The following is a 22,655-nucleotide window of genomic DNA, read 5'->3' as shown; positions in this document are numbered from 1 at the left end:
GAAGCTGCTCGGGCCCAGAGGGGGAAATGTTTCCTTCGGAAGGGAATGTTTAAGGAGGTGAGAGACCCATCGCCCGCCCGGCAGGAGCAGCGGCGCCGCGGGGAGCTCCAGACCCCGGGCGCGCGGCCCCGCCTGGCGCTGGGGGGGGAGCCGCCATGTCTCCCTTACAGTCTCGACAGACATGATAGAAGTTTCCATCAAACAAGCACTGACATATTTATATTAAAAAATAGTGCAAAAGCTCAACATTTATATAAATAACTCTAAACCCCTGCTTTGTCATTTTTTTTTCTTTACAAGGTAATACACACTTTCTGAGTTGGCACTCAAAAATTGCCATTTTTTTTTCTCTGCTAGTTCAGAAAACAACTTTTTTTTAATAGGCCTCTTCTAATACAAAAATACTCCTGCCCTCGCACATACAGTTTCTCTTATTTTATATATATTTATATATAATATTGCAGATCTTTAAACAAAGGTTTTGTGCAAATATGTCTTTAAAGTTAAGTGAAATCATAAACAAACGAAAGAAAAGAAGCATTCACGCACGCAGCTCAACTAGGAACAGAGACTAGTGGAGAAGGGTTTGTTTTCTCTTTTGCCTTCAAGACACAGCTCAACAAAGAAACGTGGTTTCTGCGAGTTTCCTTAGCTTGTGCATCCAGACCAGACAGAACACGTAAATATTTATACAGAGAGGCGGGGAGAGGTTGATGCGCTGCATTTTCGACTCGCCCGTCCTCTCTCTCTTAAGAAGTGCTTGAGTGTTTTGCTTTTTACCCGCTGCCGGCCCAGCCCTGCCCCCGGGATCCTAGAGAGGGTGTCCTTTCTGTTTCTCCTTCTCTTTGCTCCAGGCGGCCGTGGTCTCCAGGGGGGCGATGTGTGCGTGGTGGAGCCGGGTCCCCTCCAGCAAGGGGGGCGGCCCGCCGCTCTGCTGGTGTTGGAAGGAGGAGGACCCGGGGTAGTGCCCGATGACCTCACTGTAGGTGGGGGGCGGCCCCTCCATGCGCCCACCGCCCCCGTAGCACGTGGCGCTGATGCCCGAGTTACTGCTGGGGGGGCAGGGGCCCCCCAGCATGGCGCTGTCCATCAGGTCGCTGTCAAAGATGGTTCTGTTCGGGGGCGCGCGCACCGACTCGCGGTTGAGCTCCAGCTGCTGCTCGGGGTCCCGCAGCTGGAGAGTGCAGGGGCCCTGGTAGGGCGGGGGCTCCTCCCCGTCCGACAGGGAGATGGTGGGCGGCAGGTCGATCTCGTGCTGCAGGTAGGGGTAGGTGGGCTGGAAGCGGTGGAAGCGGTCCCGCTGGGTGAAGGGGGGCACCGCTAGGCGGTCGGTGGGCCGCGGCGGGGCGTACACCTGGGGCTGGCGGGGGCAGAGCAGAGTGAGTTCCTGGAAGCAAGGCCCGGGACACGCCCTTCCCCCCTCGCTGCCCCGGGAAGGGGGCGGGAGAGAGTGGACTCGGCTGAGGTCCGAGCCTGGGCCTGACCTGGGGAGCCCTGCAGCATGGACTTGGTCCCAGAGTAGAAATGGGGGCACTTTCCACCTCGCGCGCTGTGGATACATGTTCTGAGCTCCCCCGGGGTCAGGACTGGCCTGGGCAGGGGGTCCCATCGGCCAAGGAAGGGCAGGGTTGTGGCGATTAGCAGCCAAGGACCCTCCGGCCTGGTGAAGGGGGCCGGCTGGGTGAGGGGCCTCACTGTCCACCGCGGCCGCCCGGGCAGTGGTGGGGGGAGCAGAACAAACGGGAGGGGACACAAGTGGTGTGGAGGGGAGGCTGTGCCGGTCTCACCTCGGGGATTCCGTTGCCCGACACTGTGCTCTCAGAGGGCCAGAGACATCCTTCCTGCGTGGGGAGGAGAGGGACAGGCAGGGTCAGCAGGGCGGGCAGAGGCGGGGGAGGAAAGGAGCCACTCAGCTGTGACCCCGAGATCTCCAGGTAGAATCAGATCCTGTCCCATCCGGCTGCCCCCGCCGGGCCTGGGTGTTCACACTTTTTAAAGCATCCACCTGATGGGGGAGTCCCCTCTTCTCAAAACCTCCCAGCAGCTTCCTGTGGCCCTGAGAATACAGCGGATGGCTGGTGAACCGGCCCCGGCTACCACTCTCTGGCTGCGCAGCCTTGGGCGGCGGCTTCTCATTCTCGCTGCAGCTGCCGCATCTGAGCACGCGATTAATACAGCCCTTAAAGCAGCAGGACATGCAAACACCTGCAGGGCACGTAGCCCTCGGGAGCACCTGGAAGTGCAGGGTGCCCCCCCACTCACATCAACCCACTGCCCAGCTCATCAACCTGGTCAGGTGCACCCCAGGGCCTTTGCACACCCCGTCCTGCTGATGGCCACCTTCTTGCTTTTTAATACCAGTGAACCCTGACACCGTTTTGTGAAAAGTTTGGTCCCCACGAGCCTGCCATCCCCTTATTTCCCTCACGGCTTCTCCCATATCTGTGATCACCTTATCAACGTATCAACAGTCACGTTGTCACTTAACAGTGGGGATGACGTTCTGAGAAATGAGTGATTAGGTGATTTCGTCCTTGTGCCAACGTCAGGGAGTGTAATTACTCGGGACTGAGATGGTACAGCCTCCTGCACACCTGGGCCACAGGGCGCGGCCTCCCGGATCCCGACCTCTCAACCACCCGTCACTGCCCAGAACGCAGCTGAGGAACATGGGACCGGCTAGACACGGCTGTCTCGCCCTCTAATCGTGGGCCCCGCTTATGGTGAAGACAGAAAAGAGTTAATAAGCCAAGTCCCCGGTGCAGCTGCTTCACCAGGGACTCACCTGCAGTCACCCACCAGGGTGAGGTATGGAGCCACGGCCTGACGGTCCAGCAGGGCTGCAGTTACCTCGGAGCCCAGGGGGATGGTGCTGGGCCCAACCTGCCCAGGGCGTCCAGGTGGCAGGCTCAGTACAGGGAGTCCTACCCCGACACACCCACCTGCAAGTTCAAGCCACACTAGAGGGCCCCTCATGCCTCCTGCCACCTGTGGCCAGTGCCTGGCCTGCTCCACCCCCGGACCTCAGCCTGGGCTGCAGACACCACACCCTCACACTCCCAGAGCTGCATGCACTTCGGGGGCCCCCGGGACATCTCCTCCCACCAACACCCCCAAGAGATCTGAGGGGCAGTGGGACCCCATGCTGGGATTAGCTCTTCTGAGGGGACCCAGATCCTGCTGCTATGCAGGGGTGCCCTGGGCCTGGGGTAGAGACGTCTACTTGTAATTTCATAGTTTTACTGACATGTAGCTGAGTAAGCCACACATATCCAAATACGAAAAGTTTGGGCATATGTGTATACCACACACCCCTCACCACAATCAAGATAACGGTGATTACCCCCTAGTTTTCTTGACGGGTCACAGGTAAGCTGACGGCCACCTGCATCCGAGGGGTGCAATTTCTTATGGTGCCACTAGGGGGCTCTCTGGCTCTCAAAACTGTCCCATCGGGCATGACTCGCCTTGTAAACTCATCAGGGTCTAGCATGTTCCAGGCGTGGGGATGCAGAGCGCAGACACGCATCCTCGCTGTTAACACGGTCATCAAGGGCCATTTTATTACTGATATTAGCAACTGGGCAACTGCTGCTCACACACAGTAACACGCGCTGCCGCTTGCAGAGTGCTCTCAACTCTCCCACAGCCCTGCGAGGCAGGCTCGGGTTGGCCGGTGCGGCTGGGAGAGGCAGCAGTGGGACCATCCCCCAGCCGCCGGGCTGCAGACCCTCTTGGGCCCAGGGCCAGTCCAGTGGGGTCCCTGTGTGTGCCAGGAGCAGAGAGGACACCCATCTGCTCCCCCAAGTAGTCAGGAGCTGGGGTGGGGTACAGGCAGCCAAGGCCAGCCTGGACTCAGCCCAGCCCAGGTCCTGCATAACAATGTCCCTACCGGGGACCCCAGGGCACCCACAACCTCATCAGCTGCTTGTCACTGCTGCACCCGAAGGTCACAGCCTCCTCCAGGAAGGCTTTGGAGGAAGAGCTGGATGTCCCCCTACCCCCACGGGCTCTCAGCCCCTCCTGCATCAGACCCTCGTCCAGCCCTCGTGACATCCTGCTGACTGCAGCTCCAGATGAGCTTGTCCTGCACAGAAGGGGGGTCTGACTCATCTGCTCCTGGTTCAATGAGGCCTGACCCCTCCCCCTGCAAAGAGCCACACCAGGGGGCATTCCTGACACACCCGTTCCGCCCCCAATCCCAACCCGCTCCCCTGAGCCCCGCCGGATTCTCCCTCCAACATACAGTCCAGCCCACCCACTTTCTCCACCAACTTAGCTGCCAGACAGGCTCGGGGCCCCCTACGCCCTCTACACCCCGTGAACCACACTCAGACCTCGTGGAAGAGCTCCTTCCTCCTCAGAAGTCGGGGTGGTCTCCTTCACCTGAAGCCCACCTGCCACTCTCCTTTAAACCCTGTCCCCAGAAAATCCCCTCTCCAGACCAAGCTTCCCGGAGCACAGACGCAGCGTGGAGGCCTCTCTGGGGCTGACCCAGCATCTGGCCCCACCAATGCGTCACCTCACCTCTGCACCAACCCCGAGCCTGCATCATTTGCCCCCTTCCTGCTGAACTCACATGGGGAGGTGTGCCCGTTGGGGGCTCCCGGGCCCCTCCCTCCCAGTGCCTCCCCCCCACATTTGGCTTTCCCTGTGGGGCTGCCGGGCTGTGAACCCAGGGCCGTCAGGTCTGTGCCCAGCTTGGGTGAGGCATGCAGTAGGCGCTCAGCTTAAGGGCATCCGTTACTGTGCGGCCCCACTTCTGGGGGTCCAAGTGTGACCCCGGCTAGAGTGACAGGAACCCCTGCCCTAGTGGGGGACCCTCAGCTGTGGTCCCTCCTGCAGCAGCAGCAGCAGCAGTGCACGCCTCCCACCACCCCAGCTGAAACTGAACCCCAGGGGGTCACCCTGAAAAGGGACCAGGACAGGACAGCCTCAGCAGGGGGGCTCGGCCCAGGCAGACAGCGGCAGCTCTGGTCTGAGTCCCCTGGGGAGTCACGACGCCTCAACACTCCTCAGACGCACCCCGCCCTGTCTGGCTGGGGCCCCCAGGGAGCTGCCATGCCTGCTTCAGGCCTCCTAAGGCTGCGCCGTGTTTACCCATCCAGGCGCCCCTGGGGGCCGTGCAGGTGGCTGGGCAGACAGGGCGGGGGGGGGGGGGGGGGAGACTGCCATTACCCTCAGGTGTCCAGGAGCCGGGCCCGAACCCTCCGTCTGTCTGGGCAGGGAGCCCCAGGGGCGACCCACGGGGCTGTCGATCCCCGCCCCCCACTAGTGAGGATCCATACTTGGCTGACGCCTCTCCCCGGGGCCGATGGAGGCGGGAGGAAGGCCAGGCTCACCCGCCGCACACTTGTGGGCACTGAGGCCGGAGGGCAAAGTCACCCACCAGGACGGCGCAGCCGCAGACTGGGGCGTCCGGGTGAAGCAGAGGCTGGGCCAGGGCTGGAAGGAGGAGCGAAAGGGGGCTCTGCCCCTGCCGTGCAAAGCTGCGTGTCCTCAGGCAACTGTTCCCACCTCTCTGAGCCTCGGTGCCTCCCCTGCAAGATGGGCTCCCGGGCCCCCACGGAGCGGGGAGTCGCCAAGGGCAGGCAGGGAGCGGCGGAGGCGCGGTTGCTGGGGCAACAGCTGCAGCAAATAAACAGAGGCGGGCGAGGCCTGCACTCCAGACGCCCTGGGGCCCTCCCGGGCCCTCTGGAGCCCTCCGGACACGCGTGGGGCCTCGGGCTGTGGGTGCCCCGAGTTTCCAGAGATGCTCCTTGCCCTGGCAAGCTGGTGACACCTGGGACTGTGGCCCGGTGCTGGGGAGATGCCCGGACCTGCGCTGGACGGGGCTGCCGGCCAGGTCTGAGGGTGCAGCATCAACTCAAGTCACCAGGGGGGCCTTTGTCCAGGTGGCCGGCTGCCTCCACGGCGGAGTCCCTGGCTCAGATGCCCCCAGGTCTGTGGCACGAGGGGAGGGCGCCTCCCTTCTGTCTGGGTCACGTTGCAGGATCACGCTACCCTCCCTCCAGCCCAGTGTCCCCAGGCCTCTGCCTGTACTCGGGGCAGCCCCCCTGTCCCGTGAAGCCACCGTCCTGCTCCCCGAACCTCCACCCCATCAAGTCTCGCCCCTCGGGCCCGGCCCCACTCGAGCGCCCCTCCCCACCTGAGCTGGACAGATCATGGACCCCAGACCCAGTCGGCCACAAGCGTGTAAACCATTGACCCTTCCCTGCCGGCCCTCTACCGCCCCCCGCTCTGCACCAGCTGAGGCCCGCCCTCACCCCTCGGAGGAGGCGCCGTCCACGGTGGGCTCCCGGACCTTCCCACCCCGAGTCTGGGCCCCCCTGAGCACCTGCTGCCACCAAGGGGGGCACGTACCGAGGAGAGGGCGTCTTCTCTCCGCCTGCCCTGGCTGTGCCGGCCGATGAGGGAGCGCGCAGACAGCTTGTAGTGGCTCAGCAGGCACGTGATCACCACCACCATCACCATCACCACCACCACGATGACCGTGATCTCCACGAACTCCAGCTCCGCTGCGGGGAAGCACACACGTGAGGCCGGCGGCAGGTGCGGGTCGGGGCCCAGCCACCCGCGGCTCCACACCCGCGGCGCGAACACCCCCACACACACACCGGCACGAACACCCCCCACACACACACCGGCACGAACACCCCGACACGCACACCGGCGCAGACGCACCCCAGCCGACATGAACACTGCTCGCATGCACGAGCACAGGCGACACAGGTGACACGCACACCCGCCACACGCACGAGCGCAGGCGACACACCCGCCACACACACACACTCGGCAGGACAGGGGCGTAGGGGCCCCCACTCCAGTGAAGAAGTCTCAGCAAAAGCACGTTCCCGGCGGCCACAGACACCCAGTTCTCATCCTTCCTTTGGCGTCACCGGGTCCCCTGCGAGGCGGCGCCCGGCCAGCAGCTCGGCCTGCGGGAGCTGGGCCTTCGCGGACGGCGGCGCGCAGCGCATGGCCCAGCAGCGGCAGGGCGGGGGTCCCGGTGGTGGCCGGCAGTGGGGACAGCCGCCCCCGAGCCCAGGAAGGTGCCACCCCAAGCCCTAGGGACAGAGGAGGAGCCCGAGCCCAGGTGCTCCCGCGCGCGGCTCCAGCTGGGGTCACTGGCTCAGCTGCTCCCGCAGGACCGCCACTGGCTGGGCCTGGCCGGCAGGGACGGGAAAGCTGCAGGCAGGGGTGGCCGTGCCAGGACGGCCAAAATCTGCCGGACGCCCCCCCTCCTGCCCCACCTGTCCTAGCGGGGGACGTCACTGCCCAGCAGGGGAACTTCCCCACACAGAACCACCCCCCAGAGCCCCTGGCCTCTGCCTCTGCCGGCACAGCGTCTGCAGGACACCCGCCGTGCCACGCCCCATGTCTGCTTGCTGTCAAGAAATCAGGGTAAGTGCCCCCAGGGGTCACCTGGCAATGTCGGGGGACACTGGTAACCCCCAACCGGGGGTCCTACAGTGTGTACCCTACAGTGTGTACCCTCAGACGCCCCAGGACCAGGACACAGTCCACAGGCCACGGCTGGGCCTTCCTCCGCTCCCCCGTGAGGACACCGGGCCAGAGGCCAAGCGGCAGACCTGGGCTGGCGGCCCTTCTGCCTGCGCTGGCTCATGGGCACGTCCGCACGTCCCTGGAGTGGTCAGGGGGAGAAACTGGCAAGGAGTTCGGTGAGACTGCCCTCGGGTGAGAGGCCCGGGGTCCCGCCTGGCGGGCACGTGGCCAGCCTGGAAGCAGCCGGGTCACCTCACTTTCCCTCCAGGAGGGTGGGGCCCGGGTTGGGTCAAAGCCAAGGCTCCAGGCCCCAGACTGGTTCCTGTGCCCCCCGCCTGCCTCCCACCCACCCCGGCTGGCTCAGGGCCGGCAGCCTGGTCTGATTCCGCGGGCCGAGGCCCCGTCGGTGGAGGCCTGGATAAAGCCGCCCATTCAGAGGACACACAGCTGGCTTTGTGCACGCCCACGCCCCTCCTCTGAGGCCCGCATTCCCCTCCCTCAGCCCGTGCACTCTTCACCCCAGCCCGGCGGTGGCGGTGGGCACCCCGCGGCCCCCTCCCCGGCTGTCCCGGGGCCCTGCCCACACTGGGCCCAGAGGGCAGGCAGTGAGGGGCTGCCTTTGTGCCGGGATGGGGCCCGGTGGCCCTCGGGATGTGGCCGGCCACTGCCCTCTTCTGAGTGTCGTCCGGAGCAGCACAAGGGGCGACGGGGGACGGAATGAGGCCCCAGCAGCCCACACAGACATGAAAAAGCCCTCTCCAGCTGCCCTGGCCCTGCGGCCCTGCGGGCGGGCCAGGAGCGTGGGAGGGTCTGATTTCTGGGGGCTGTGCCCAGAGAGGAAGACTCACCCCCAAAAATGGGCCCGGAGCAGCAGAAAGCACGAAGGACCCAGCCTGACCCCTGCAAGGCGGCGACCCCGAAAACTCCCACAGGGTGGGGGGCAATCAGGTTCTGGGCTCCACCCTGGGAGCCAAAAGCCTGGGCATCTGCCAGAGGCTCTGCGAGACCCCGGAAGCCCTCTCCCCTCCCTGCCCACTGCCCGCCCAGTCCCCGTGTTTATGAGGACTCAGGGTGCCTCCCTTGTGGAGCTGCGAGTCGGCAGGGGGTGAGCACCTGGGGTGCCGCGGGGTGACTGTGCTTCCTGGGGGCGGCCGGCACCCAGCTACAGCAGAGCAAGGGCGGCCCGAACCCAGAACCTGGGAGAGGGTCAGCGGGCCACGCTGGTTACCCCAGCCCTGCTCAGGCAGCGAGGCGCAGGTGGGCCGGGGCTTGAGGGGCACGGGAGAGGCCCCCAGCCCCAGCTGGTTTGCCCCCTCCCCATAAGTCAGAGAAGACCCTGGTCTGGATCTCAAGTCTCCCCCCAGGCCTAAGAGCCAGGGCTTGCCCAACCCCGATGCCTAGGGATCCCTGGCCCTTGGGGAAGGAGGAGGGTGGGGGCCTCTAGCAACTCGTGGCCTTCCGGGGACACGGGCCACCCGGGAACCGCTTCTTCAGGTGAGAATCAAACAAGTGCCTGCTGCGAGGACAGGAACGGGCCCCAGAGGTCACCCCACTCACAGCCTGTGCAGCCTGCTGGCCCACACCAGCGACACCCCTGCCACCCTGGGGCAGCTCAGGCTTCAGCACCCTCACAAGGACACAAGGCGCACCAGCTCCCTCCCTCCAAGTCCCACAACCTCAGCAAAGGCCCCCCCCCGTTGGGGAAAGAGGGCACCATGGCTGCCCTCAAGGGCCTGGGTCAAGTTCAAGGCCCGTGTCCCTAAACTGGCCCCATACCTCTGTCCTCTACAGCACCCACGGATCTGCTGGGACCACGGCAGGGCGGAGCTCACACAGCTGCGCCCCCAGCCCCCATCTTGGCGCTCAGTTATCCTGGAACCACAGGACACAGGTCTGCTCACAAACAAGGGCAGGGGAAGTCGGGGTGGAGCCGCAGCCCACACCCACTGCACCCTCCTGGCAACTCAGCGGGACAGCGCTGGGATTCTAACAGGCCTGTGCGCCGAGGGGGGGTGGCGCATCACCACCCCGTGGTGCAGGTGAGTTTAGGGAGAAGCTGTCCAAGCACCCTAGGACACCTGGTGCTACCTTCCTCTAGGCACACTGACCTCGGTGAGCCCCAGTTTGGGGAGGGCGTCGTGAATTAGCAGCTATAAAGAGCTCAGAGCAGGGCAGGAGACAGCAGGGCCTGATGTCTCAGTGGCGGCTCCCCCCAGCTGAAGCCCTGGATGCACCTGGCTGCGGGCTGCCTGCAGGCCTGGCGCACTACGCCTGGCGCTCTCCACCTGGCCTCTGCCCAGTCGCCAGGGTGGCAGCTGGAGCCCAGGAGCTTGGGTCCTGGTCCCTGCCTTTTGTTGCCTTGTCTGCACGGATGCCAGGGGAAGGCCAGGAGGGACTCGGCCATTTTCCTTCTGAATTTCCCTCTCGCGGTGGGTGATGGACGGGCAGGCTCCTGGGAGCGACCCAGCCCCTCTTCCGCAAGCAAAGTGAGGTCACTCTAATTTAATTAGCGGCCTCTTTCCCGTGAATAATTTCAAAAGAACAGGTCTCCTGGCCCCCTGGAGTGGCCTGACCCTTTCGTCTCCTCCAGAGACAGACCAGCCACTGAGGCGGGTCACACGCTCAGCCTAGGCCTGCCGGAGGCAGGGGACAGCACCACCCAACTGCCAGCACACCCCAAATCCTGCGAGTGTCTTCTGAGTTGACCCTCGCCAGCGCTCTGTGACGGAGATGCTGACACCGCCTGCATCGACAGATGCGGAAACAGGCTACAGTGGCCAGGCGCCAGGTCACCGGTGACGGGCCCAGGGGCCAGCGACCACCCACACCCCACGGTGGGAACCAGGAGGCCCCCGAGCATCAGAACCAGAGAGCTTCAAGCAGACGACTCCCGGGTTCCCAGGCTGAGCCGGGCTGCCTGGACACCTCTTGGCGAAGCCCAGGAGACCAGCCTTGTGGCCAGGGGCACCCACCTCCCCCTGTCACTCGGAGGAAAATCACAGGCTGGGAATTAGGAAGCCCTCAGGCCAGGCACTTGGGGAGCCCTGGGTACCCCCATGGCTTTGCGAGCAGACTCCAGTGGCCAGCTGTGCACCCAACGCCTCCCCCTGCCCAGACCGGGGCCCCTCCTCAGCTGCATCACAGGGGTGGGGAGGGGTCTTCCCGGGGCAGGGGGCCAGGCCGGCGGCAAGTTCGGAGCTCGCAGCTGGCAGCTGGACACCGCGGCCCCTTCCTCAGGACACGGCTTTTAACCCAAAACTAGAAGAACAGATGCTCGAAAGGATGCCAACGACTCAGAATAGTCACCAAGCTCTCTCCGGAGGGAGACTTGGGAAGGCGGCGGGTCGCATCCGTGCCGCAGGGACGGCGCTGCCGTACAGGGGACGCCCGCAGCCTTCAGGTGACAGGGAATCTGAGGTTTCCACCGGCGCCATCAAAGGTCCGGCTGAGCGCGTGGCTTGGGGCCAGGCCGGGTTGGGGGAGCTGAGGGGAAGACGCGCTTCTCCCGCAGGGGCCGAGCCCTGCGCTGAGTTCAGCGGGAGCCCGGGTTCAGATCCGGCACCCACGCCCAGGCGGGCGAGGGCCGGGGGCGGCGCACAGGGGGTGTTGGAACCGCAGTGGGGCCTCCCTGACCGCGCAGCTGGAGCGTGGGGTCAGGGCCCACCTGGCTGCTGCCAGCCCCCAGGGGGTTTCCAGACCAGACGACCCCTCGGCCCCCCTTGCGTCTGCTGCGGGGCAGGGGCCGCCGCGATGCGTCCTGGTTAACAAGCAGCCGCGCAGGCGGCCCTGTCTGGCCTCCCGGCCGCACACCGGAGTTAGGAATTGGCACTGTCTGAAATTTATGAAAATCTAATCTTGTTAGGCCTGCCTGGATGAGACCCGCCTGGCGGGCCTCATTGTCATTCCGCGGAGCCCAGCCTGCCTGGGGTTCCAGCCACCTCCATGGCTGCCTCCCCCCACCCCCCTGCATCTGAGCAAGAACCCAGCTCCGCCCCCTCCCCCCAGGATTTCAAATAAAACCGAACCTGCCGTCAAAGGAAGAACTTTCTGATCGCTCCTGGTGCCGTTTCAAACACCCCCCACTGCACGTTTTTTTTTTTCTTTAGGGCAAGACCATTTATAGGTTAAAAAAAAGAATGGTTTTTCTCCTGAGGTCTCAGAGGTGGGCAGCGAATCTAGGCCAGGTTCCCGGTTTTGAGAGCGGACGGCAGGGTGCGCCGGCCGAGTCCTCCACTGAGCAGGCAGCTGGGCAGCAGTGCCCAGTACCCGACACTGTACCCCGAGAACGGCCCCGTTTTCCGGGGTCCAGGAGAAAACCAGTCCCACGGTGGCTGGCCAGGGGGTGGGGACGGGGCGCCCAGGGCTCCCCGCACTGCTGCTCCGGCTAGAACCCAGGGTTCTGCTGAAGAGCATGGGGGTTGCGCCCCCGCCCAGGTTCCTAGGTTTGGATCCCAGCTTTGGCACTTACTCTGGCCTTGAACAGGAACCCTGACCCCTGAGTCACAGGTGTCTGGGCTGGTGCCAGCTGGATCCTGGAGGCTGGGGAAGGTGGGCAGTGTAAACTCGGGGCACTTCTGAAGGGCAAACAATCCCACATTTTTCAATGGTGAAGCTCGGATCAGGGGAATCAACCCTGGGACACTGATGTCCACACACTCTTCTCCTGGGGTGTCAAGGGCAGATGCCCAGCTTGACACCCCAACGTGCACTGTCCCTCACCCGGGAGCAGCACTGGCGGCCACTGTCCTCGGCCTGCGAGGTGCTGCGGTACACACGGGAGGGGACAGGATGCCCCCTTGCCTGGAGGCCGCTCCCACCCTCCTGCTCCTTGGTTGCCCACGCACAGGCACACACGTGCACATGCACACCCATGCACACCCATGCACACGCACGTGCCCCCAGCTGGGCTCCTGTGCACGTGGGCACTGCTGGCTGGCTCCCCTCCGGGCTGCGCGGGTCGGGACAGGTCTGCCAAACGCCCGTTCCCTGCCACTGCCTACCAGGGCTCCAAACTGTCTGTCCTGGGGTGGAGGAGGGGTGCATCCAGAACCCCAAGCAGCCATGTGGAGCCCACGTGCATGAACTGGACACTCGGGGCCCAGATTCGGGGTTTGCGGTTGTGCCAGTGACCCCAGCCCTGCTTGAGTGGGGTCTGTTTTTGATGGTGGGTGCCCCGTCCCAGCTGGTGATGGGCTGGGGAATCTAACCTTCCTGTCCCCAAGGGGCAGAACCCCATTCACTGCTGGGTTTCACCCCTGTCTGGAGGTGGCTGCAGCAGGAAGTGCGGGGGACCGGGTGGGAAGCAAGGTCTCCAGGGACAGCGGAGGGCCGTGTAATCATCTCAGAACCTCATGATTAAACGCGCCTTCAATACGGAAAGACAAAGCTGGGCCTTTTATCTTTCTTGCTATTATCCAAATGGAAAGAACTAATGGGATTTTTTTCTTATTGTCACCGACATCGAACATCTTTAAACACCCACTGTCAGCAAAGTATCAATCACCGTTCAGAGCTATTGGCAGATGGAAGCGAATTCGCGGTGAGGGAGCCGTTCCTGTCGATGGCCCCGCTGGAGGCGCGACGGGAAGTTATTTAAAATGAGTCAACTGTGTTTGTTAATTGAGGCGAGTGGAGAACAGAGGCGGAGCGGGCACAGGTGGGCGAGTCTGCCAGGGTAGGTCGATGGCGGGAGCCTGGAGGGCACCTGTGTCAATATCTAACACACGCCAGCCTTCGGCCCGGAAATTCCACCTCCAGGATCGAATCCCACAGCCCGAGTCACAGGTGCTCCCAAAGGACACCCGAATGCGGACACCAGGCAGGGCTGTAAAGGGGGCGACGGAGACCGTCTGCCAGCCGTGGGGCCAGGTGACACGGAGGCAGCTGATGGCCCTCAGCACTGCTGGCGTCCTGCGCTGGGTCATTCTGTCGCGGGGCCTGCCCTGTCCACACCCTCCCTGACCTGTCCCCCCCCCCCGGAGGCCAGCAGCACCATCACCCTTGATGGCGACCACCTCACCGCCACCCACCAGGCCGTGCGTCCCCTGCGGGGCAGAGCCGCCCCTGGCCCAGCACTGCCGGGTGACGGGCGGATGTCACCAATCACTCAACAGAAATAAAGGGCCTGGAGAGGGACAGAGGACATGGACCGTCGTAGCAAAAGGGGGCAACGAATCACAGGGGTAACGGCGCTCCTTCTGGGACACCGGGTATTGCTATACGTATCATTTGCGTTTTTGTAACGGATCAATCATTTTAATTTTTAAAATCTTCGTGAACGTGCTGCAGAGGTGCGTGGGCGCGTGGCTGAGCATGGCTGACGAGACCCACACTCGCCCCGGCCGTCCCGAGGCACCATGGGCGCCTGGCAACCAGCAGATGTTTCTCTCAACTAACCACGGATTTCCAAGAGTCGGGTTTTCCCGATGGGAGCCGGGGCAGCGGTGCTGGGAGGGGAGCGAGGCCAGGCTCCGCAGACAAAAAGCCCCGCTAGCCGAATGGGCCCCGTGCACCTGCACTCGGCCACCTCCCGTCGCTCCCGCTCCACGGACCGCAAGCTGGAGCGCCCCGAGGCAGCTGGCGACGGGCCTGGTGGGGTCTCGGCGCTGACCCTGGTGCAGCCCTTCTTCCAGGAGGGCGAGGGGCCCGGCTGCTCTTGGTCTCTCCCAGGGCAAGGTGGGAAGTGGACTGACGGCCAAGGCCAGCTGTCATCGGGGGCGGCAGGAGAAGCTGCTGGGGGCCTGAACAGGCTCCGCACCCCCGGGTTCCAGGAGCTGAATTTGATTCAGAAACACCAGGAGCGGGGAAGCACAGTGGTCAGCAGGAGCCCTGGCGCTGTCCTGCCCGGTCCCAAATGCCGGCGCCATCAGTGGCCAAGGAAAAGTTGCTTTGTTCTCTGTGTCTCTGCTTCCCCGTGTACAGAAACAGGGTGCTGAGCACCCCACCATGCCATGCAACGAAGCTGGAGGATGAGCACATGCACTGTGCAGACCTAGGCTGGTTACCTGGCCAGAAGCACCAGCTGCCAGACGAGGCAGCCTCTGCCTAGTGCTGGCACCACCACCTCCCACCTTCACTGCTGATGCCTGCAGGTGCCCGCACCTTCTCCAGCCTGCCCGCGAGCCTCTGCTCCTGTGCCTGTGCCCAGGCTGGACCTGCTGTTGCCTGAGACGCCTTCTCTCCCCTGCTGCCCATCCCCAGTGGACCGACATGGCTTCCCTCCCACAAGACTGGTGGACACCACCTGGGATGTCTGCTAAGATCCCAAGAAAACGCATGCATCCTGGCCTCCCTGGGTCCGGGTGTGGTTCCCACTGTTAGTGTGGCCACTATGCCAGAAGGCCATTCCCTTGTCCTGCAGTGTCCTCAAGCCAGCACACAGCTGCCAAGCCTTCTGCCCCATCTAACCGGTGAACTCCTCTTCAACCCTCAAAGCCCAGTCCTGGTGACCCAGAGCAATTTCTACATCCTACTGTGATGTCAAGCCCAGGCCATCACCATATGGGACTCCCAGCTCCAAGGCAGAGAGTATCCCTTTAGTGGTCTCTCCCCAGTGGCCAGTCAACTGAGGTGCTCTGGCAGCAAAGAAACTAGATTGCGTGGTCAGTGCGTGGTCATACAAGCAGGGAGGAGCCTGGATCCCCTGAGCAGTGCAGGGACTAGAGGTGTAGGCCCGGATACGGGCTTGTTTCCCCACCTTCAGAACCGCAGTGAGATGGTGCCTCTCCCGTGGAATCCTGTGACAAGGCCGGGAAGCATGGCTCCAACAGGCAGGCTGGGGGTGAAGCCCCCGAGTGACAGCTGCTGTGGGTCTGGGACCGACAGACGACTTGGACTGGCAGCTGTCACTGGCCTCCCCAATCCTCCGGGGCGGAAGAAAGGGTCTTTGTGTTAATGGCCTGATGCCTGTGTCCCCCCAAATCCCTACGCTGGGCCTCCCCTGCAGCGGGGCCCTGCTGGAGATGGAGCGCTCAGGGAGTCATCAGGTGACATGAGGCCACAGGGGCCCTTTGGGATTAGAGTCCTTGTAAGAGACACCCTGAACTGCTTTCCCTCTGCGCACACACCGAGGACACCCCGAGAGCCATCCACGGCCAGGCTCCCCAGAAACCGGCCCGGCCACACTTGGACCTTGGACGTCCAGGCTCCAGAACCGTGGGAAATGGACGTCCGTGGTCTCAGCCCCCCAGACGGTGGTCTGAATGCAGCCTAGCCGAGGCAGCTGGGAGGCAGGACACCGGGCCTGGCTAGGGACAGCCCAGGGCAACACAGATAGCCCCCTGGGGACAGAGGGCAGCCAGCATGCTGCCCCTCCTGCACGTACCAGCCCCGGGCACCACTGGGTGTGTCCCCACAGGTTCCCATCCGCCGCCTACATCCATCTGAGAACTGTTCAGTGCACCCATTCATTCTTTCACTAAAGCAGCACGTGCTTCCTGTGTACCTACTATGTGCTGGGCACTGCAACTGGTGCCATCCACCCACCACACTTTGTGCCAGAGTGATTCAAAATCTGTGCCCTGGAGATGGGGTTATCTGCCAGTGTTGCAGATAACACGGGTGTGGAGAGTGGGGAGAGGGGCGTGCGAGGCAAACCGAGAAGTCAGGGGAGCCCATCAGGACACAGACCGCGACGGGAGCCCTGCGCTCAGCCGCAGACGCCCTGGGGGTGGCTGGCCGGGGTCCTCCCTCCTGCCCCACAGGGCCCAGATGCTCAGAGGGTCCAGCCATGGGAGGGGCACCCCGCACTGCATTCCAGTGAGCTGACTGTCCACATGGGGGGCTCTCCCCAGGCTGAGGCTAGGGGTGTATCCTTCAAGGGCAGAAGGCTGGCCGACATGTCCCGTCTCCTGCTTTCTCACACGGGCACTCCCCGAGCCCATCACCTGGCCTCGCTGCTCCCCCGTCCCCCTCCTTCCTGGGCTCCAAGTGCACCTCTTCCACCCCTGGACCTTTGCACACACAGCCTCGACCTGGAGTCTTTGCCATTCATGTCACTACCTCGTGGAGACCTCCAGGGTGCCCCACCCACCCACATGCACTCTGCTCCCCTGTTTGGTCTCCTGTGGCCTTTCTTAGCCACAAGGGACCAAGCCTCGTGGCGAGGAGCCTGGATCATCCGGGTCACTCCTGTCTGGACCTTCGTGTCTCTGCTTTTCTGTCTGCACCACAGCCAGGCTGCAGACTGCACGCCCAAGTGTCAGCGCCACGAGCGGGCCCTGGACGGGTCAGCTGCCCGCTGATGCCGCTGATAAGCCTCACCAGCAAGAGGCCCCCGCAGCAGGCTCGTCTGCCCGGTTCTCACCGTAGCCCTGATGGCTAGCGCCCTGCCTGCCTGGCATGGTGCCCGCACTCTGCCCTGGTACATTTGAAGGAGAATTCATGGCTAAGGTCGGGGCCGGGATGCCCATCTCTGCACAGAGGCCACAGGATGAAAAGCAAAGCACCTCCCCAGGGCCAGGCTGGGGTGACACCACGCACCCCAGCAGGCACCCCAGGGCTTCTCTCCTGGAGAGGAAAGCGAGCACACCCACACCCACAGGGGTGAAGAGACTCCCGTTGTTGGTGGGGAGGGCGGTTGGGTGGGAGGTTGGGGGGTTCATGAAGAGTGGGACACGCTAATATCCACGTGTGATAAAACTGCACAGAACTGAACACACACATAATGCACATGCCTGTGTGCACACCTATACACGCATGCACACACATGCACACACTCACTCAAGCCAGAGCATGGACACGGGAAATCTGGAGGCCAGCGGGCACTGGCAAACACCCCTTCGCTGGCTGGGGTCACCCCCTCCAGCTGGAGGATGCCCCCCTTTGGGAAAGAGGCTGGAGGGTCACCCCCTCCAGCGATGAACGATGCCACCCTTGGTGGAAGCTGGGCAATGCGACCAGGGTTCTCCCTGTGATTTCTCACAACTGCATGCGAATCGACAGTTACATAAAAAGTTTTCTTAAAAAAAAAAAAACTGAAGTTTTGGGGACCCCATCCTCGGGGTCCCAAGGTCACCCTGGGGCCTGGCCCTGGCTGGCGCGGGAGGGTGGCTCACCGCAGGGGGAGGGTAGGAGCCGAAACAGAAGCTGCTCCCCACTCCCAGCCTCGCCCGCTCGCCCCCCATGTCTCCTGCTCCGAGCATCTGCCAGCTGGCTCTGCAGGCGGCCACGCGCACCATCTCTTGCTGCATCGTCCCACTTGCGGGGCTGGCTCCGGGGTTGGAAAATGAAATTCTAAACGTGCCACTTAGAATTGAGGAACGAAGAATGAGGATTTTAAGTAACCTCCATGCACTGGCTCAGACTGTCCTCCCACCGCCCGCTCCCCGGCCACGAGCAAAGACCCTCCAGCCTCTTTCCCGAAGGGGGGCATCCTCCATGTACAGTCATCGCACCCCCAATGCAAAGCGCTGTATGCCTGAGGGCAAGTATCAGTATGAGGTCCTCTCAGAGCAGCTGGACCCCTGCTGCCAGGGCGCGTGGCGAGCCGCAGGATCTGAGGGACAGGAGTGTCCCCCACGTACTGCTCCAGTCCACAGGAGCCCGCGCCGGGCTGCAGGTGATCCGCGACGAGGGCCACCATCTGCGCGGAGCTGGGAGGAGCGACGCCTGCAGCCCTTGGGGCTCACACCTACATGCAGCTCAGGCAGCTCTCTGCTAGCAAGACATCCTCGAGGCTGCTGAGCTGGCGAGGGCCAGGAGGAGGCTCATGGGTGGGGTGTCAGGTACACCTCTAAGAGGGTGAGAGAAGCTGGGGGAGACGACTCCTGGTCAAACAAAAGGCAGTGCAAATGTCCTGAGGCACGGACACCTGTCACCTTCAAGGGCAGTGAGAAGACTGATGCTTCAGGAGCCTGGGAGCAGGGATGAGGGAAGTCACTCTTAGGACCAGGCGAACTTGGGGCTCCCCAGGGTGGCTGTCTGTGAGCAGAGGCAGGACAGAGGATGCACGTTTGAAAATGATTCAGGTACTGCCTTCCAAGGGGGTTTCCAAACACAGTCACACATCGGAAGTGCTGAGGAAGGCCGGCAAGCGGCCCAGGCCCCCGCCCCTCCCGCCCACTGAACGGACCCTTCGGGGGCCCAGGGATCGCGCAGGACTCTGCATTTTTACAAGGGCCGGCTGCAGGGGACCCTCTCTCGGACGTCCTCTCCTTTACCGGGAGAAACTCTTGTTCAAACACGTTCTCACGCTGACGTTCCGGATGGAAAAGCAGAGGCTGGCATCTCATGTGGAAACCGACTATGGCCGAACCGAGCGTAAGAGGGGAACGCCGGCCACGGAGCCTGGGGAGGCGCCGAGACTGGTGGGTCCGGCCTCTCCCAGAGGCAGCAGCCGGGAAGCCCCCGACTCGGGTCAGATGGCAAAGGATGGACCAGAGAGGAATAGAGCCAGCGGGCACAGCTGGGTGCTGGTGCCTCTACCCCTGTGCGCCCGAGGGCCGTGCCCCTGGCTGCCCTCCACCAGCCCGGGCAGCCCGGCTGGATGACTTTCGCCACCAGACCCACTAGCACGGAAAGTTCCAGCAACCCTGGCTCCACCAGGCTGTGCCGAGAGTGCGCTCTTCCGTCTGCTGCCGCGAGGAGTCGGCAGCATCGCCATGCCTCCGGGAGGAGCGGCCAGTCTGCCCCCACGGTGGCCTCCCGGAGAGGCTTGGGAGAAGCAGCCTTCTCTGGGGACTCACCCACCTGGGCTCTGGTGCTGTGTGGAGACAGGGTGGCTGCCTGACTGAGAGGGGCATTGTGGCATCTGAGGGGGGGAGGCAGGGATGCCGCTGAACTGGCTACAGAGCACGGGACAGCCCCACCTTAGGGGACCAGCACCCAGGCCAAGAACGCAGACGATTTCATCAGACAAGAGTCCCTTCACCCCCCCCCCCCCCTCACAGCACCATGAACTTGGGCCATAACAAGCCAGTTTTGTCACCTGGTCTGGAGAGAGCCCAGAGGGCCTGGCTGCCTCAAGAGGGCACTCCACATAGCTAAGCTTCCCCTCCGGCTCCCTGAGACTGCATCTTCATTGCCAGCTGTCCAGGTGAAGGGCTTTCCACTGGCCCTGGGCCTGGATCCCCCAGCTACCACCCCCGTCAAGTGTGCTGTGATTGATTAGTGATGTCTGCCTTGGGTGCTGGCAGTAGATGGGGGATGTGTTTGCTTCTGACTTGTCCAGCCTGTGCCATTCAGTCAAGCTGAATGACTTCCAAATCAGCACCTGCCTGGCACCCTCAGGCACTCTGAACCCAGCAAGGGCCTCCTTCCTGCAGGGGCAGCAGAGCTCCCCGCTCCCACTCCTACAGTCTGCAGGTGAAGGGAAGTTGTCCTGAGATACACTAATGACAAGGCTGCTCGTACCTGTTGCCTGGCATTTCCCTGCACCAGAGCCCCAGGGTTTGGGACCCTCCCAGGCCATTCACTTTAAAAACAAATGCCATGTGAGACACCCGCAGATCTGCTGACAGTGACGAGGAACAACGGGTCCACTGGCCTTTACCCGGGATCCCCAGTGGCACCATCTCCCAGCGTATGCTGGTGACACCCTTGGTGGTATCCCCATGAGCCAGAAACACCCACACTTGCAGTCAATCCTCGTACCATTAAAGCCGAGGAGAGAGACCTGGTCTGTCCCTCCTCCAGGAGCCAGCTGACCCCACCCCTGCCCCCTGAGACTCTGCCCTAGACGGTCCCGGGACTGGCTCCACTTGCCCTAGTCTCAGCACATGTTGTCAAGCCCCCACCCCCAGGCATGGCCACAGGGCCCTGGTTTTGCTCTCCCTGGCATTCCAGCTCCTGGCATGCCAGCTGTCTGCTCCAGGAGGACAGACACGGGTCTCCCCTCGGTCCCCGGCCAGCGCCAGCTCCTTCAACGGCTCCTAGTAGGGGCTCAACTACGGGATGGAGGAACAGGCCGTGGCTGACTCCCCAAACTTGGGGCCCGGGCTCTCCCCACATACCCAGGCACGCTCCCTGCAGCACCACAAAGGCTGTGGTGGGGACGAAGGTCTGGGCAGACCCTGACCGGCATGGCCACTTCTGGACAGTCCCTAGAGACCAGCTTCGCCATGGATATGGCGCCTGACCTCAGACAAGCTGTTTCTCTGGGTCCATGTTCTCGGCCACACAAGGGAACATGCCACCCAAGCTGCCTGTGACCCTAAGAGCAGACCCCTGCTGACAGGCGGCAGGGCGCGTCAGCTGCTTGCCAGGGTGCCTCCCTCCAGATAAAGAGGTGCTAATAACCGTGATGGGAAAGCAGGGCTCCTTACCCCAGGGTCCCCATGCTCGGAAGATGGAAGCCCCCCTGGTGGGGTGAGTCTCCCTGACCCTTGCGGCCGGACCCCGCACCCACACTTCGTTAAAATTTTTTTTAAGTCTCCGCAAACAGCACCCACTTCCTATCAAGAGTCCGCGTTCCCAGTCGCCAGCAGAAACCAACTCCTCGGCAGAAGCAAAGTTCAGTGGATGAGCTATAAATATTTCTGCTCAGCGCTGCCAGGGAGCTGGCTTTCTGCATGAGCAGGCCCCGCCGAAAAGGAGGGCGCTCACCAGATTTGTTTCGAATTATGAAAATAGATGTTGTCTCCCCACCACATCTGTTTTGCCTGACAAATGAGCTGCGATTCGCCTCCTAAATAAGGCAGCACACCCAGGCCGCCCGCCTGCACTCCGGCTCCTCCAGCTCTTCGGAAAAGAAAGGGGAAAAAAAAAAAAGGCCAGGCCTCCAGGATGCAGCTGGAGGAAGGACTTCCCCAGCGGCCTCTCGGGCTCGCACGCCAGGTCTGTGCTCACCTCTCCCCGGCACCCCGGGCGCTGGCGGCACAGGGGGGGGTCCCCTGCTGCTCTTCCTTAGGAAGGAGACAAGGAGACAAGGAGACGGCAACTGAAAAACTGCAGAAGAGACACCCCCACTCAGGCCAGCGGTGTCTTCTCTGGTGTGCTGAGAAAGGCCGGTTTTGGGGGAAAGAAACATCAACCCGAGGGCCGCTGGGCTCTGCCACACTGGCTTGGTGGCTGGGTTAATAGACTCATTTTCCTTTAATTACTCCAAGGCAGACCCAATTACAGCACAGACCCGTCTGCAGCCCGGGAGCCGAGCCTCAAGGGCCCCGCCTCCCGAGGCCCTTCCTGCAGGGGATGCTGAGTCTGAGGGGGCGCCGGTGATGCCCCGCTGTGATTCTCTCTTTTAAAAATGGCCCCGATCCTAAAGATACTTCATTTTGGGTTTTTGTGTTTAAAGACGGGCGTCAGAGCTACGGGAGTGGGCAGAGCCCCAGGCTTGCCATGCCTGACTGCCCCTTCCAGGGAGGAAGGGCTGTGCTGGCTCTGGGGCCCGGCCTCCACCTCTGCACTCAGGGTTGGGGGGTGGGAGGGGCGTAATAACCCGTGTCCAGCGCTGACCACACCCGCCCGCTGCTTTGGTCTCTTCAGAGGTGAATGAAAGTATCAGGCAGTAACCCCGAGTGTCCTGAGACTGGCAGACGCAAGGCCGGGGTCCCCACCCACGAAGGGTGCAGGTTGGTGGGCTGATCTGCCTGGCCTGGCAAAGCCAGACGCGGCCCAGGGATCCCCGGAGACTTCTGGTCAGCTGCCCCCCTCCCCACCCGTGCCCCCCACCGTGTAAACCCAGAGGGCAGACGGATGCCGTGGGGAGCGTGGAAATTTAGGGTTTGGCATTGACAGCAGTGAGGACAGTTTTCAAAGGGGTGAGGACCGGCTGGGGGCAGAAGCGGGACCCTGTCCCCACCCCTGAACACATAACTGGACAGGGGGCCACTCCATTCCCTCCGTTCACCGGCCTAGGGGACACCCCCTCACACGCACCCACCGCGGGGCCCAACGTTGGCCCGCCGGCCTGGCCGCTGGTGGGGTTCCTGCCGGGGTGGCATCGGGTGGGTGGGGGGCCACAGACCCTCTGCCCCCACAGCGTGCCCCCTGCCATGCCTGCAAGGATCCCCCCGTCACCATGGCAACGAGGTGAATGAACACATCTATTTCAAATAAAGAACATCTCGAACCCATCAAGTTGCCCTCGTGTCTTCATCCTTAAGAAGCCACCTCTGGTGCCTGGGGTGGGAGGCTGGGTCTGTGCCGCCGAAGAAATAAGCAGCAGCACGCGAGCCCCGGGAGTGGGGACGTCGTGCGGGGAGGGGCCT

The 22,655-nt window shown here is 63.0% G+C and overlaps 1 protein-coding gene across 1 annotated transcript in view; it reads right to left on the bottom strand.

Annotated features, from left to right (window-relative positions):
• Window positions 1–811: 811 nt before the first annotated feature.
• Window positions 812–22,655, bottom strand: part of PMEPA1 (prostate transmembrane protein, androgen induced 1) — a gene marked incomplete at both ends in the record, with an annotated part of 41,774 nt that continues 19,930 nt past the window's right edge. The window contains 3 exons of the mRNA XM_084246904.1: window positions 812–1,360; window positions 1,788–1,841; window positions 6,364–6,518. Coding sequence (XP_084103030.1) covers window positions 812–1,360; window positions 1,788–1,841; window positions 6,364–6,518 — 758 coding nt within the window. The remainder of the gene's footprint in view (window positions 1,361–1,787; window positions 1,842–6,363; window positions 6,519–22,655) is intronic.

This window comes from Talpa europaea (genome assembly GCF_964194135.1).
Source record: "Talpa europaea genome assembly, chromosome: 11".
Lineage (NCBI taxonomy): Eukaryota > Metazoa > Chordata > Mammalia > Eulipotyphla > Talpidae > Talpa > Talpa europaea.
The sequence above is the reverse complement of the archived record's forward strand: the minus strand, read 5'-3'. Positions and strand labels throughout refer to the sequence as shown.